Source organism: Myotis daubentonii, chromosome 18 (assembly GCF_963259705.1).
Source record: "Myotis daubentonii chromosome 18, mMyoDau2.1, whole genome shotgun sequence".
Classification (NCBI taxonomy): Eukaryota; Metazoa; Chordata; class Mammalia; order Chiroptera; family Vespertilionidae; genus Myotis; species Myotis daubentonii.
Window position 1 is genome coordinate 2,848,386 of NC_081857.1, and position 14,767 is coordinate 2,863,152.

The following is a 14,767-nucleotide window of genomic DNA, read 5'->3' on the forward strand; positions in this document are numbered from 1 at the left end:
GGCGGCCCAGGGAAGGGCACGGGCATGAGCGTTGGTAGGTCTGTCCTAGAGGCCCTGGGCTCCGAGGGGCCCACAAGCCCAAAGAAAATAATCTCATTCCCGCTACAGAGTCATCTGTTTGGGTGTCACATGCAAGGCCCCTGGCACAGCGGGGACCAGGACAAGGGGAGCCTCTGGCCACAGCAGTGAGGAGACCCGGCCCCTGAATGTCTCCTGAGCCTTGTGTCCATGGAGCTGCACATGTGTCATGTGCTGTGTTCATGGGGACAGTCAGCGCCATAAAACCACGGGCTCCAGAATGCGAGGGGGAAGCAGGCAGAGGTCACTGACCCGCCTCCACCACCTGTCGTGGAAAGTGTTAGTGGCAGCAGGTTCTCGTCCTGAAAAGGCAGCTGGCCTGCCCTTGCTGGACACAGTCCTGACCTTGAACCGAGGTCTGCCGCTGCACCTGTGCACGGTCTGCACCCTTGTGTGACTCAGCCCCATTCGCCTTATTTTCACACAGGCAAACACTCTGTGCTGCTTTCTCTCTCTGTCATTTAGCAAGCTGATCCCCCGCTCAGGCTCCCTGGGGCTTGTCAGTGACCCGTAAAAGGACTCATCTAAAATTAGGCCAAATATCCCGACTGTGCTCTGAGCGATGCAAAAGCTAACGGAACTGCCATCAGATGAGACCTTCTCCCACGCACCTTTGTAAGATTTCAGAGGCCAATGTTCTCTAGGGGGAATGTTATTGTAAATAGATGGCTTATTAATATTAATAAAGGAAGAGAGCAAGGGGCGGTCAGATATCATAAGCATGGTCATCTGGGCAGCTTCACCAGGAAGCGACAGCTTCTGCTCCCCAGGGAACCCGCTCCACCCCTGCAGATCCCTGAGGGAAGGCGTGGAACAAAGGGGGAGATGGGCACATGCCCAGTGAAGCTGGGGTGATGTAGAGAAGGCGCTTGCCTGTCAGCCTGACCTGGGGAGCCATGGACTGGCGAGGAGGGTGGAGCCCCTGCAAACATGAGAAATCTTGGAAAGTCCAAGTCCCCAGACAGAGCTCCCTCTCTTGCTCCCTCTCTTGCTCCGTGACCCACACTCACCCCTGCGCTCGCCTGTTCCCTCTCCAGAGCCGTGTGGCCTCAAGCAGCTGCGGGGCCACGGCCGTGTGGACCCCACAGGCAATGGGAGGGAACAAACCCAGGCCAGCGGGTGCTGGACTGGATGTGTGGAGGACAAGACTGGACTTCCTCCATGGTGGGAAGGACAGAAATAGGAGCTTGGAGGGGAACCCCCTGAATTTACATCATCAACAAAGCTTTCCATGAAGCCCCATCCTCCCGTGGGGGCCTCAGGAGCTGCACCCCCACCGTTAACGACGACAGTTCTACCGTTGCGACATTCCCGTTGGTTCCTGTGGACTATGGTCAGCTAAAGCCCCGGGGAAGCTCCACCAAGCAGGCCCCTTCCACGGAATTGCCCCTGAATTCTGGAACCCCGCGGTCAGACTCCATCCTGCTGTTAGTAGGCTGCCAGACTCTGTGAGCACTGAGCTGTCCGCAGCCACCCAGCATTCCCTGCCTATGAATCGGATAAAACCACTTTCTGCCTCTTCATCCAAGTCACCAATAAAAATGTTAAAGATGGCCCGGCCGGCCAGCGTGGCTCAGTGGTTGAGCCTCGACCTCTGAACCCGGAGGACATGGCTTGATTCCCGGTCAGGGTGTATGCCCATTGAGGGCTCGATCCCCAGGAGGGGGTGTGCAGGAGGCAGCCAATCAAGGATTCTCATCACTGATGTTTCTATCCCTCTCCCTTCCTCTCTGAAATCAATAAAAAAAAGTATTTTTTTTAAATGTTAAAGATGACAGGTCATTCGATCATTCCCTCCACAAGTATTTGTTGAGCACCTACCATAGGAGAGGCGCTCAGGACAGGAGTGAGGGGAGAAATTGTGTGTGGACTGGGACAGATCCCCAAATCTAAACTCTTAAGATCAGATGGACGTCTCCTGGGACATTTCATTGACTCATTAGGGACTCGCTGCTCACAGCCTCTCCTCCTGCTCACACCCTCTCTTCCTGCTCACACCCTCTCTTCCTGCTCACACCCTCTCCACCTGCTCACACCCTCTCCTCCTGTGCCCTCTCCTCCTGCTCACACCCTCTCCTCCTGCTCACACCCTCTCTTCCTGCTCACACCCTCTCCTCCTGTGCCCTCTCCTCCTGCTCACACCCTCTCCTCCTGTGCCCTCTCCTCCTGCTCACACCCTCTCCTCCTGCTCACACCCTCTCCTCCTGTGCCCTCTCCTCCTGCTCACACCCTCTCCTCCTGTGCCCTCTCCTCCTGCTCACACCCTCTCCTCCTGCTCACACCCTCTCCTCCTGTGCCCTCTCCTCCTGCTCACACCCTCTCCTCCTGCTCACACCCTCTCCTCCTGCTCACACCCTCTCCTCTTGTTCACACCCTCTCCTCCTGCTCACACCCTCTTCTCCTTTGCCCCCTCCTCCTGCTCACACCCTCTCCTCCTGCTCACACCCTCTCCTCCTGTGCCCTCTCCTCCTGCTCACACCCTCTCCTCCTGTGCCCCCTCCTCCTGCTCACACCCTCTCCTCCTGCTCACACCCTCTCCTCCTGCGCCTCTCTGTCTGGGCTCCTGGAAGGGCAAAGGAAGGGAGCTCAGCACTGCTCCAGAGCCATCCACTGTCCATGAGGTGGGCTTGGCGCACAGCACGTTTTATAATGCAAGACAGGCAAGATGTATATACTTGACAAATCGAGGGCAACAGGTAATGTATTTGATTTTGTTTGAGACTTTACTGTCACCATTTAAAGCTGCAACAACACTGAGAGATTTGGAGCTGAAAGGCACCTGGGACTTTTCTAGAACCAACCCCCCGCCCCTGCCAGCAGGGGTTTCCACAGCTGGGCCCTTCTCCTGAGGAGCCCCCTCTGTTAGTCCTGATCTCTAGAAGGACTTCGGACGTCCCCCACGTTGAGTCAGGCTGCTCTCCTTCGCTGTTTACCTACAGTGTAAGCGCTCGGTGGCTTAAATACTTGAACATGTGATGTCTAGCTCTGCAGCTGGGAACAGGCTAAGCTAGGCAACTGCCTTGAGAGAGTGATTGGCTTGTTACTAGTAAGTCCTGCTTACTGAAATTAGAGGAAAAATAGGCCTGAGCCAGCCTTTTGAGGGCAGTTATGTCCTCATTTAGTCCTTACTTTTCTAGCCGAAATATGGTATCTGTAACTCCTTCGTGGCTGTGGCGTGGAGACCTCCCACCCCCACCACTCTGGTCATTCGTGTCCTGCCCGCCCCTGGCCTCAGCACTCGGGTGGGGCTGCTGACTGCGTGAGTGTCCGGAAAGCTCCAGGGTGTCCATCGCGGCCTCAAGAAGAGGTGTGCAGAGGCGGGCGCACTGGACCCGTGGTGGGGAAGGCGCCACGCCTCGGTGCCACTTCCATCCAGCTGTTCTTCCTGTCTTTGCGCCCGGGGGTGGGAGGCAGGAATACACGAATGCCTCCTACTGAGTTTGTAGCCCATTAAAACCTGCAATTGGATAGCTCAGTGATCAAGGCCCACACACCTGTGTGCCAGCTCGGACCCTGGCATCTACTTCCACATGAGAAAGGGTGGTGGCCCCTGGGTGTGCATGTCTTTCTAAGCCCTTGGGGAATTCAAAGATTTTGCAATATTCTGGGGAGGAGGCCCAAGTGGGAGGCTCAGCAAGGTGCCCAAAGGGAAAGACAGGTGAGCAGGCCTCCTTCCGCCAAGTGAGGGCCACAGAGTTCGGCTTAGATGAGCAGACAAGGCTGAGCAGAGTTGGCAATGAAGCAGGAAGACCATGGCCCCCTCCCATCCCTCCCTGGAAGAGCATCCGTGCCCACACCAGGCAGGGCCCCTGGTGCCCGGGGGCTCCGTCTTCTGGAATTGGGGTCTGAGCTTTTAAGTCGCCTCGGCAGATGTGAAAGGAGCTGTAGGGCTGGGCATGCCTTCTGTGTGCGGGCCACTCCCAGGGCAAGAACCAGACCTGGACCTGCTGCCCCTCAAGCTGGACCCCCGAGGGTGCGCATGGAGGGGACGTGAGCCGGGGCTGCGGCCTGAGTTGAGCCAGGTGGGTGCAGGCGCTGGAGACCGCCAGCCTGGAGCAGTCACTCCACCAACCAGAGCCTGTGAGTGTTTGAATGAGTGTCTACGGTGCGCGCCGTGGAATCGGGGTCATTTGTTACCTGGCACATCGTGGCCATCCTGACTGGACAGAGATCACTCCCAGCTACAGGGCAAGTTCCCGGAAGCACAGAGCTGCCTTCCGTGGGCCTGGCCGCCTGGTAGCTGGCCCCCCAGGAAGGCACTGCAGACAGTCACCTGCCCACATTGTCCCCCCTCCCCCGGGGCCCACCGCGGGCACTCACCCGAGTCGGACGCCGCCGGGCTCACCAGGCTGAGCAGCTCCCGCTCCTTCTCGTAGTCGCCTTTGCAGAGCAGCTGGCCCTCCTTCAGCACGAACTCGTCCCCCTTCTGGAGCTGCCGCTCGCACACGCAGCAGCAGAAGCAGCCCAGGTGGTACACGCTCTTCTGGGCCCGCATCACAAACTCGTTGGGTGCGATGGCCTCCAAGCAGCCCCCACATTTGACAGCAAACAGCCTGGGAGCGGGACAAAGGAGGGAGGTCTGTGACAAAGGTCCGCGGGCCCCCGTCTCCCTCACGTCAGCAGCAAAAGGAGCTTGGAGAACGGGCCGAGGAGGCCAGCACGGGAAGTCCTGGAACCCAGACGGCACACAGCGGGTTCCCACCACGGCCGCTCCCGTCCTCGTCACACTGCAGGGTGGTCTGGGGGAGGCGCTCTCCTTCCCAAATGACCTCAGGGCGACCTAATTCTTTGTCAAAGCCCGTGGCATAAGCAAGAGATAATGAACGTGCCCTGAAAGTATCTCTGGTTCATTCCTGATGCCATCCATGTCTCTATTTCCAAAACAAAGAGTTGTTTTCTTTTTTAAGCAACTGGGAAAGAAAGCCTCTCTGTCCCTGACGCCCAAGGGTCAAGGGCGTGGAAAGGTCATCGGCTGACGAGAGAGGACACGGCAAGGCGGGTAGAACTGCCCGAGTGAGAACGCACCGCTCCACGCCCCCCCTCTCTTCCCGGGGTGAAGGAAGCCAGGCTGGAGAAGGAGTGGGCCACCTCCGGGACTCCTTGAAGGACAGGGCCGCCTGCAGGGGTGTCCCGCTCGGCCCGGGTCAGAAGCGCAGGCCTGGGCCACCACACAGCCCTCCCTGCTCGCACCTGGAGCACCTGGCAGCCTCCCTCTTCCTCAAAACTTAAAGGGGTGAGGCTGGTGGACAGCCCCAGGGGTCGGTGTGGCCCCAAACGCAGGCCCAGAGGCCAGCAGCCCTCCCCTCCTCCGCTGCCCGTGTGGGGTGCTGCTGGGTCTGGGCCTCCGGGCATACCCGTCCCCTGACAAGTCGCCCTGACCCTCCCTCTATGGTGGGCGCTGCGCTTCAGGAGAAGAGCCACCACTTCATCCTGCCGGCCAACCTGAGCCGGCCGGTCAGTCCCTCCCGGAGCCCCTCCTAGGCCCGCTGTCCCAAGTCCCCCGCTCGCCCCTCCCCGCTGACACTCAGGAGGCAGCAAGGCCCAGGCGTCTGCAGCGCAGGTGGCCACAGGTATGCTTGTTAGCTTCCTCCCACCCTGTGAGTCGGCCCCTCCTCCTCCTGAGGGTCGTCCCCACTGCAACCTTCTCCCTCACTGAGGGGGGTCGGGGTGGGCTCCCCAGCAGCTGGGGAAGGGCCGGGAATTGCATGGGCTCAAATCCCAGGCCTGGTCAGTCGGGGGTAGAGACGGGGACCGACGTGAGGTCCTGTCTCCCTCCACCAGGTCCCCTCTAGGTGAAAACCAGGTCCCCCTCACCCTCGACTCTTGTCGTCCTCCCTCTCCCTGAGCAACTCAAGGAGCAGTGTGCACACAGCCCATCACGTGTGCCACATGTGTGCACAGCTGCCGGCGCCACAGAGAACACAGCTGCTGACACACACCTTGCCTTTTTCTTGAAGGCTCAGAGACAGTCCAGGTCAAAAGTCTAGGTCACAAAACACAGCTGTCTCTCCCCAGTTTCCCAGGGGCCTGGCCTCCCCTGAATGCTACTGAGGCCTCGCTGGGGCAGAGCCTGGCCCGGCTGTGCCCTGAGAGCGGGCAGGTCTCACCACGGCCCGCTCTTCTGGGCATCAGACAGCTCCGGGCTCCCCATCACAGATTCTCCTGGGAACGTGGCAGGTCAGCCCTCACCTCGCAGGGGAGCGGCAGGTGGCAGGTGGGCAGGCACCAGGCAGGACCAGGAGGATCCTGTCCTCAGCTCCACAGAGGCCACGTGGCGGGAGTCTGAGGCGTGGAGGAGGAGGTACCGGACAAGAGGGGCGAGGGCAGGCCAGCGCACAGGGCAGCGGGAGGCGCACCCTCGGACAACCGCATCCTTCCCACGGGGCCAGCACGCTGCCTCCCTGCAGCCTCCCGCTGTCCCAGGTGCCTGGAGGACGGCAGAGAAGAGGAAGGGGCCGATTTGGGGCCAGAGCACAGGGGGCGGAGCAGGAAGACCTGGCTCCTGTCCACCCTCTACCCAGGGATCTCAGCTCTGACCTTCGATGGACCAGAGTGACATAAAAAACTTAGAGCCTGGGCAGACCCGGCGTCCATTCCCGGGGTCCCCTCACTCCACACCTGTGAACCAGAGACACCAATCGGCCAGCACCTCATCTCAGGCCCCCAGACAGTTTCGGCATGACCCACCTTGCCATGCAGTTCTCCAAACAACATCTTCCCAGAACTGTATCATTCACAGCTACGTCTTCACAAATACAACACGGCAAAGGCCAAAGAGATTGTGTGCAAACACACATGCACGCACAGCACCACAGCTAAACCCCCTCTCTCCATATGTATGTATGTATTGGTATGTATAAGTGTGTGTGTGTGTGCGTGCATATATATATATATATATATATATATATATATATATATATATATATATATATAAAATCCTTTGGGGAACATGGAGGAGGAAGGAAGTACCCAGAGTGGGAGAGGGACAGGGGTGAAATGCAAGCCCGTGGGACTGTGGGAAACACATTTCCAGAAAGAATTGATCCATTGATTGATGGATGGATTGATGATTGATTTCTAGGGAAGATTCCACTTGAAGAAATCTTTAAGCGGTTGCTCCTAGGCATGTCTGAAACTCCCCGGGCTGGAAAAGTCCTTAATTTGCTCCATTTCACGCTTCATGCTTTTCTTACAGGTTTGGAATCCTGCTCTGTAGCTATGGAGACAAGAACATTTCCAAAGCTCGGATGAAGGCTGGCACCTGGGGACTCCTCGGGCACCAGTCTAAGGCGATCAAGAAGAGGGGGCCTTGGGGAGGACGGGAGGGCTGTCCCTGAGTGGCAGGAACAGCTGACGGCCCACGAGGCCAGGTGGACACGTGGCTTCCGCTGCCCGTGTGGAACAAGGTGGGCACATGCAGTCTGCCCTGCCTGCCCCCAATTCAGAGCTGAGATGTTTTACGGGGGTAGCTGGGAGGATGGGGAGCAGAAGGAAGAGAGAAGACACAGAGAGCACAGGGATCTGTCTTGGCTCAAAGGACAGCCACATGTCGGGACGCAGACTGGTTTTGCGTCCTCACCCTGCATATCGGGTCCTTGTCATTGCGATATGGCTCAGCCCCCACATTATTTTACTTCAAAGGAAAAGAAGCTCATGGAAGACAGAAGCGGGGGATTCATCTTTACTGAACATCCGCATGGTGCCAGGAACCGCGGCATTTCTACAGCCACGGCCACGCCCACTCCGTGGGGGAAGGGCTCGACGAGAACCCCTCTATAAGCTCAGTCTCCCCGGGACGGGCCTCGGGGGGCCGCTCACAGGCTCTTTCCCCCCTTCTCTCCTGCGCCCCATCCGTCTGGCACTGTTTTCTCAGCAGAAATAAGTAGAAAGATCAGGCAGCTGGGGTGCGGCCGCGGCTCATGCGAGGGTTTCTGGACCGGCCCTGGCTCTGCAGGGCGTCCGGAGATGCTGCTGCCCCTGGGGGTGACGGGCAGGAGTCAGGACCAAGCTGACCCCGTCGGGCTCTCAGCTCCTGGGCCCCAAAGTACCCTGGGGGCCCCTGAGAGAGGCCTCTCCGGTGTGGATTTAGGTTAAGAACAAACAGTTCCCGGGAGACCCTCTCCAGCCCAGCGCCACGATGAGGAGTCTACGCTACTCCAACACGCTCAGGACCAAGCAGTTCCTGCGGGGACCCCGTCTGCTGGGAGCGTGGGGGGGCCTGTCCCCAAGGTGCAGGCAGAAATGCAGGCCAGCGGGTTGGGCCAGGAGGAGCCGGGGATGCTCAGCCACAGACACTGAGCCATGGAGGCAGCAGGACCGGAGGCAGCATGGAGTCATCCCATCACCTTAGATCCAGGTCCCCGCCCCCTCCACCAGTTAGCTCTGTGACCGGGGTCTGGTGATGGTGGTGCCAGTTCACTCACCAATAAACTGGGACCAATACAAGATCCCACCTCACAGAGCCCCAGTCAGGATGAACTAACGCATCGAAACCACCTAGCACAGTGGTTGGCACATGCAAGCCCTCATCAAAATGGTAACCATACGATGGTGGTGAAGAGACTGGGGGAATCGGGATTAGTAAAGGAGATGGAGAGAGAGGGGGATGGGGCAGGCAGTTCAGGACGAAGGCCATGAGCGATGCGAGGATGTCGAGGCCAGCTTTTCAGTTGCTCTGGCTGTGGACTTGGGGTCCAGGTCCCACCTGCAGCAGTGGCCTCGGGCTAGGCATTTGTCTGGATTTACCCAATCAAGAGTTCCAGCACGCTTCTGTAAAATGCCTTCTTGTTCTATCAACGTAACAACCAAGAGGCTGGCTGACTGAGCCTTCATTTTCTCCTCAGGATCAATACTCCTGACTTTTTCACCATGAATTCCCACCCCCTTCCTCCACTCTCCCCCCAACTGCCCCCTTGTCCTCTAGATGCTGACACTAGAAGCCGCCATGTCATCCCCATCTCTGCCCTACGGGCTGATGCACAGCGGCCAAGCACAGGACAGCTGCAGAACATGGCAGCCTCGTGAACACCCAGCGCCACCCAGGGCAAGGGCTTGGAAGCCCGGGAGGACCGAGCAGGAATATAAGGGGACCCCCATCATGACACCAGGGTAGGTTTGCAAGCTGAGATCTTCATTCACCTGAACCCAGAATTCTGACAACATCAAAGGGGCTCCTCAAAGCCTCCACGCCATGGAAAATTAAGTGGAAGAATGGAGACTGAAATCACACAAATTGCAACTTGAGCAGCTGGTTGTGTCCTGGTTTCACTCCGCCAAACTACGCAGAGAACTGCTGTCAGCCTCGGGCAGCAAGCAGCTGCAGGCGGGGCACCTGTCTACCTGCACGGCCCTACCCCTCCCATCAGGGTCATTTCACTTTTTAATTGATTTTAGAAAGAGAGGAAGGGGAAGGGTTGAGGGGGAGAGACACGTCAATTTGTTGTTCCACTTGTTTGTGCATCAGTGATTGATTCCTGTATGTGCCCTGACCAGGGATCGAAACCACAGCCTTGGCCTATCAGGACGATTCTCCAACCACCTGAGCTCCTGGCCAGGGCCCATCAGCTGTATTTCTAAGTCCTGGGTTTAGGAATGTGGGAGAAGGTCTGTGTGTCCCTCTGCAATGCACGCTCCGTTTCCACCCTCTCCACCAGGGGGCAGTACAGCAGCACTCACTAATGCCATGTTGACTTGGTAACTGAGGTCATCCAGGCACCAAGACAGGCATTGGCCATAAGCCAAGACTGTCTGTCGGGTGACTCTGCAGCCGGGAGCCTGGGAGACCATGTGGCTGAACTGACGGAGAGTATTCAAAAGTATTGGGAACCAAAAGCATGGCTTGTGGCCTTAGAAGCAGTGACACAAGCAACCTTGTCAGCTGGCTCCAGGTCTCTGTCCTTGAGGCTGAGCCAACACCACCACAATAAGCGCCGGAGCCCGTGGGCCTGGGGCGGTGGGAAAGTCTGCAGGGACAATAGACGTGGCAGGATCTTCTATAGGAGACAGTGTCGAGGCTCTGCGGTGGGGAGAAACCGGGAAACAATAGTGTCTGGCAGAGCCAATCGGAGGCTCCGTGTCCCTGGGGTCCTGGGGAGCAGTGAGGGCCATACAAAGGGATGGGAATGGGGAGTGTGGTGTCTGCACCGCCCAGAGGCACCTCGCTGAGAAGCGCAGGGTAGCATGTTGGCTCGGCGTCCATCGCAAAAGGGTGGCTGAGTCCCTCCCTTGTTCTCACACAGCGTCTGGTCGAGGTGAGCCAGGCAGAGTGGGGACAGCATGGTTTTCCAGTCTGACAGAACCCAGGTTCAAGCCTGGGTTCCTTCCACCTCTGAGACTGTGGGCCAGTGGTCACGCCCCCGAGCCCTGCTGCTCCATCGACGCGTCAGAACGACCTCACGAGACGCCTTGGAGCCTGAGGAGACGGCGTGTTTGAAGTGTCTGACACTCGCAGAAATCAGTGGGTCATATCTGCCCACGTCAATATTGGCATGTGATCATTTACTGCAAGACTGAGCCAAAATTAGAACTTCATGCATTTCTTAAGGCTGCGACTCTCACTGTAACAAATGAAACCAGACAAGCCTTTCATAAGTTACCGGAGGAGCCCGACAGGCACAGTGAGAGGACACGGGCTTGAGGAGACGGCAGGTGCATCTCGTTCAGGCGACCATGGCTCTGGGCTCCCCTCACCCGAGGTCAGCGCTGACATTAGCCAATGGTGGTGGCCGGCACGCCGGCCACTGCCCGACGCCCAGCATCCATTCAGGAAGTCGGCAGCACTGCGTGTTGAGCCAACCAGAGCCAACAGTTGCTACTTGGCCAGCGCCGACACTATCTGGCAAATATTTGGAAGAGACTCCTTCCCGGATCCTCTCAGGGCTCAGGTGACGCTGCTCACCGGCTGTGGACCTGCGCTGAGACGTCTACCCTCTTATCTTGCTTCCCTGGCCGTCAGGCCCCCACAAGATCAGTCAGCCTCTCCCCTCATGTTATAACTGGAAAGAAACCGATGCTGAGAGGGAGCAGGGACCTACGCCCAGACCACAAAGAACATGAAGGTCACGAGAGAGCCAGGCAGAGCTTGGGGCTCAGTCCATGGTCAAGAAATAAAAGGGACTAAATATGGCCCAGCTGGGGATGGGAAGGTGTCCCTGGGCCGCTGGGTTGTAACCCTAACCGGCTCAGTGAGTGGACAGTGTGTGAGACAGTGAGTCGCTCCTGCTCTCTCGGTCCCCTCCCCTCCCCTCCCCACCCCTCCCCCACCCCACCGCCGCCTTCGTTTTTGCCGAAACCTGGAAGGCTGTCGAGGAGTCAGGCTGCAGAGCAAACGACTGCGGTGAGAGCGTGGATTCCACAACCCAGGCCGGGGTGGCACAGCGTAGATCATAGGCTTTCCATAGTGTCACGCAGACATGCAAACATGGCAAGAAACATAAGGCAGGCGCACGGAAAATATATGTTTCCTTTTTAGGGAGTTAAAGGTTTGGTTTCCTTTGAAAATGTCAGTATTCCTTTCCCTTCATCCTCATTAGCCCCCTGGGACCCTCATAAGCATACCCAGCACACACAGAGCCAGGGATGAGGTATTTTTAGCTGATATTCTGGGCACAGATTCCTATTGTTTCACGATTTTTGGCTTGGCTGGATGGCACGTGGCCAATACAATGTATACTCTTACAAAGAATGCATGTTCCTGGCTGTGTGTGTGTGTGTGTGTGTGTGTGTGTGTGTGTGTGCGCATGACAACAGTGGGCGGACAGGGCTTTATTGATGATGTTTTGACGGGAAGGATTCTGAGAGCCCAGCAGGGGGCAACACTGAGCTCTCCGTGAATCCTGACTGCTTTTGTTGCCATCGCTCCTCATTTTTACCATTGTGCTCTTCAGGGCAAAAACTCCATATTGTCACAGCCCAAGAGCTCCTCATAGAATCAACTGATACAAACAGCACAGTGTCAGGAACTAGACGAATTCTCAAAGTCACAGGCCTTGTTCCCAATCTGCTGGTGTGCCAGTGGCCCGTCCACGATCATGCTCAAAACCCTGGGAGTTGCTGTCTTTCTCCTTTCTCCTCACATAGGAGTTGGGCAAAGTAGGTTAATAATCATAATAAATAACACAATAACTAGTTATTAAGTAATACTGACAACTGTAAACCTAATTTGCCCATGACTGTATATACAGATGTCCCCCCAAAATGTATACACACTGTAACAGCTGACAGCTCAATTTTGAAAATGAAGTGTATTTTGATATACACTGCCTTCATAATTATTCAAAGTGTGTGTGCACATTTCTGGGACATCCTATACATAACACCTGTTCGTAAGGATCACCCTGTCTTCTAGGGGTGACGAGAAAAGACAATCACAGACGGACAATCCGAGTAAAGATCTCCTGCCACCGTGGCAGCAAAGCCACAGGGAGCGGCCACGTGGGACCTGCCCTTCCATGTACAGGGGGCCAATCTCTCTGGATGATCTCCATCTCCAGAATGTCTTTAGTTCAAAGATCTCAAAGCCCGTGGGACGCCATAAAACATCTCAGCTCTGAATTGGGGGCAGGCAGGGCAGGCTCTGTTATCTGAATCTATTAGCCTCATCACACAGGCATTCTGCACAATCCCAAAATCCAGCCCAAAGGGGCCAGGTGTCCTGCCCTGCCCACACAGCCTCTCCCAGGAGACGTGGCCCCTTCCATCTGGCTAGACTCCAGGTGTCCTGAGAGCTCAGAAAGGTTCCGGCTCTTGTTCTCTTTATTTTTCCCCTTCATTTTTTTTACTCTCTTTATCCTTCAACTCTCTCCTCACCCATTAAAAACTGGAAGACACCACACCCGTTAGGATGGCTACTATAAAAAGAAACTGACAAGGATACAGAGAAATGAGAACCCATGTGCACTGTTGGCTGCAAAATGGTGCTGCTGATATAGAAAATGGTACCCCAGATCCTCAAAAAATTAAAAATAGAATTACCCATATGATCCAGCAGTTCTACTTCCAGGGAAATACCCAAAATAACTGAAAGCAGGGGTTCAAAGAGATGTTTGTACATGCGTGTTCACAGCAGCACTGTTACAACAGCCAAAGGGTGAAAGCCACAGGTGAATGATAAACCAAATGAGGGAGATACCACAGAAACGTATTGTAATGGAATATTATTCAGCCTTAAAAAGGAAGGAAATTCTGACACATTTGCAACATAATGAGAACATTATGTTAAATGAACTAAACCAGTCACAAAATGACAAGCACTGTATGACTCCACTTACAGGAGACTAGAGGCCTGGTGCATGAGATTTGTGAACTCGGGGAGGGGGTCCCTCAGCCCGGCCTGTGCCCTCCTGCAGTCTAGGAGCCCCCTGGGGAGAGGGCCTAAGCCAGCAGTCGGCCATCCTTAGCACTGCCGCAGAGGTGGGAGAGGCTCCCGCCACTGCCTCTGTGCTCGTCAGCCATGAGCCAGTCTTCGAACACTCCCCCTATGGGAGCGCACTGACCACCAGGGGGCAGCTCCTGCACTGAATGGTCAGTGCGCGTCATAGTGACCAGTCGTTCCACTGTTCAGTCGATTTGCATATGAGCCTTTTATGACATAGGATAATTTGAGTAGTGAAGTACATAGAGACAGAAAGTAGAATGGGGGGGGGGGGCCAGGGTTTGAGGGAGATGGGAATGGGGAGTTACTGTTTAATGGGTGTGGCGTTTCAGTTTTGCAAGATGAAGAGTTCTGAAGATGGATGGTGGTGATCATAGCACAACAATGTGAATGCACTTAATGCCACTGAACTGTACAGTTAAACATGGTTGAGATGATAAATTTTGTGTTATAAATTTTATGGTAAACATTACCATAATTTTAAAAAATACATATTTTTAACTAGAGAACTCTACCTCCTATAACAGAAAATCTCAGTGACTGTGTTCCCAGCTGGAAAATCTCACCCGCCCAGACTCCCTTGCAGCTAAGAGTGGCCGTATAAAGCAGGACAGGGGACCCAGGATGATGAGGGGGTGGGGAGCAAGATGTTTTTGAAAAACTATCATTCTCTTTATGAGATGAGAAAGGCTCAGCTGGTGCATACATTTCACCATCTCTCTTCATCTTTTCCCTTATTTCTGTGCCTGGGATTAAAATGCAACACCTGGGGTTGAATCAGCCATCTTGGCACTAAGCGAATAAAAGCCACCTATTAAGGATACAGAGCAAGAAGAGAGAATCCTGGGTCCTTGAAAGCTTCCGGAGCAGTTGCACCATCCTTGGACTTCCTACTTCTTGACTCCCTTTCAGTGAGAAAAATAAAACCTCCTGTTCATTAACCCACTGTAGTCAGGATGTAGGTATATGAAGCCAACTGTGATCAGAAGGACTTGCCCTTTCCATTCAAGGTCTAGTGGGCCCTGAACTCCTCTCCAGGGAACTCCTCCACGTAGGCACTAGCCTTCATCACTTCAAGTTCACTCCAAAGCTACATCATATGTTTTTGTAAATATCGTTACATTTATATATTTCTCCCAAGTTGGGGGGGAAATATCCTTCTCTTGACCCTACCTCCGTATGGATTTGATAGCCTTTGTAGAAAATTTCAAGAACAAATTATTTGTATTTTCTATCTCCAGCTCCTCTGCTTCCACTCTCTTTTAAGGCCAATCCCATTCGGCACTTGTCTTACTCTTTCTAACAAAACTTCCTTGC

At 55.3% G+C, this 14,767-nt stretch overlaps 1 protein-coding gene and 1 long non-coding RNA gene across 3 annotated transcripts in view; one reads left to right on the plus strand and one right to left on the minus strand.

Annotated features, from left to right (window-relative positions):
- LMX1A (LIM homeobox transcription factor 1 alpha) overlaps window positions 1-14,767 on the minus strand; it is a 119,920-nt gene that overhangs the window by 32,311 nt on the left and 72,842 nt on the right. For both annotated transcript variants that reach the window (XM_059673991.1, XM_059673990.1), the window contains one exon: window positions 4,399-4,631. In XM_059673991.1, coding sequence (XP_059529974.1) covers window positions 4,399-4,631 — 233 coding nt within the window. The remainder of the gene's footprint in view (window positions 1-4,398; window positions 4,632-14,767) is intronic.
- LOC132220664 (uncharacterized) overlaps window positions 13,715-14,767 on the plus strand; it is a 747,794-nt gene continuing 746,741 nt past the window's right edge. Inside the window, exon 1 of the long non-coding RNA XR_009449837.1 lies at window positions 13,715-13,729. This is a non-coding gene — a long non-coding RNA (uncharacterized LOC132220664). The remainder of the gene's footprint in view (window positions 13,730-14,767) is intronic.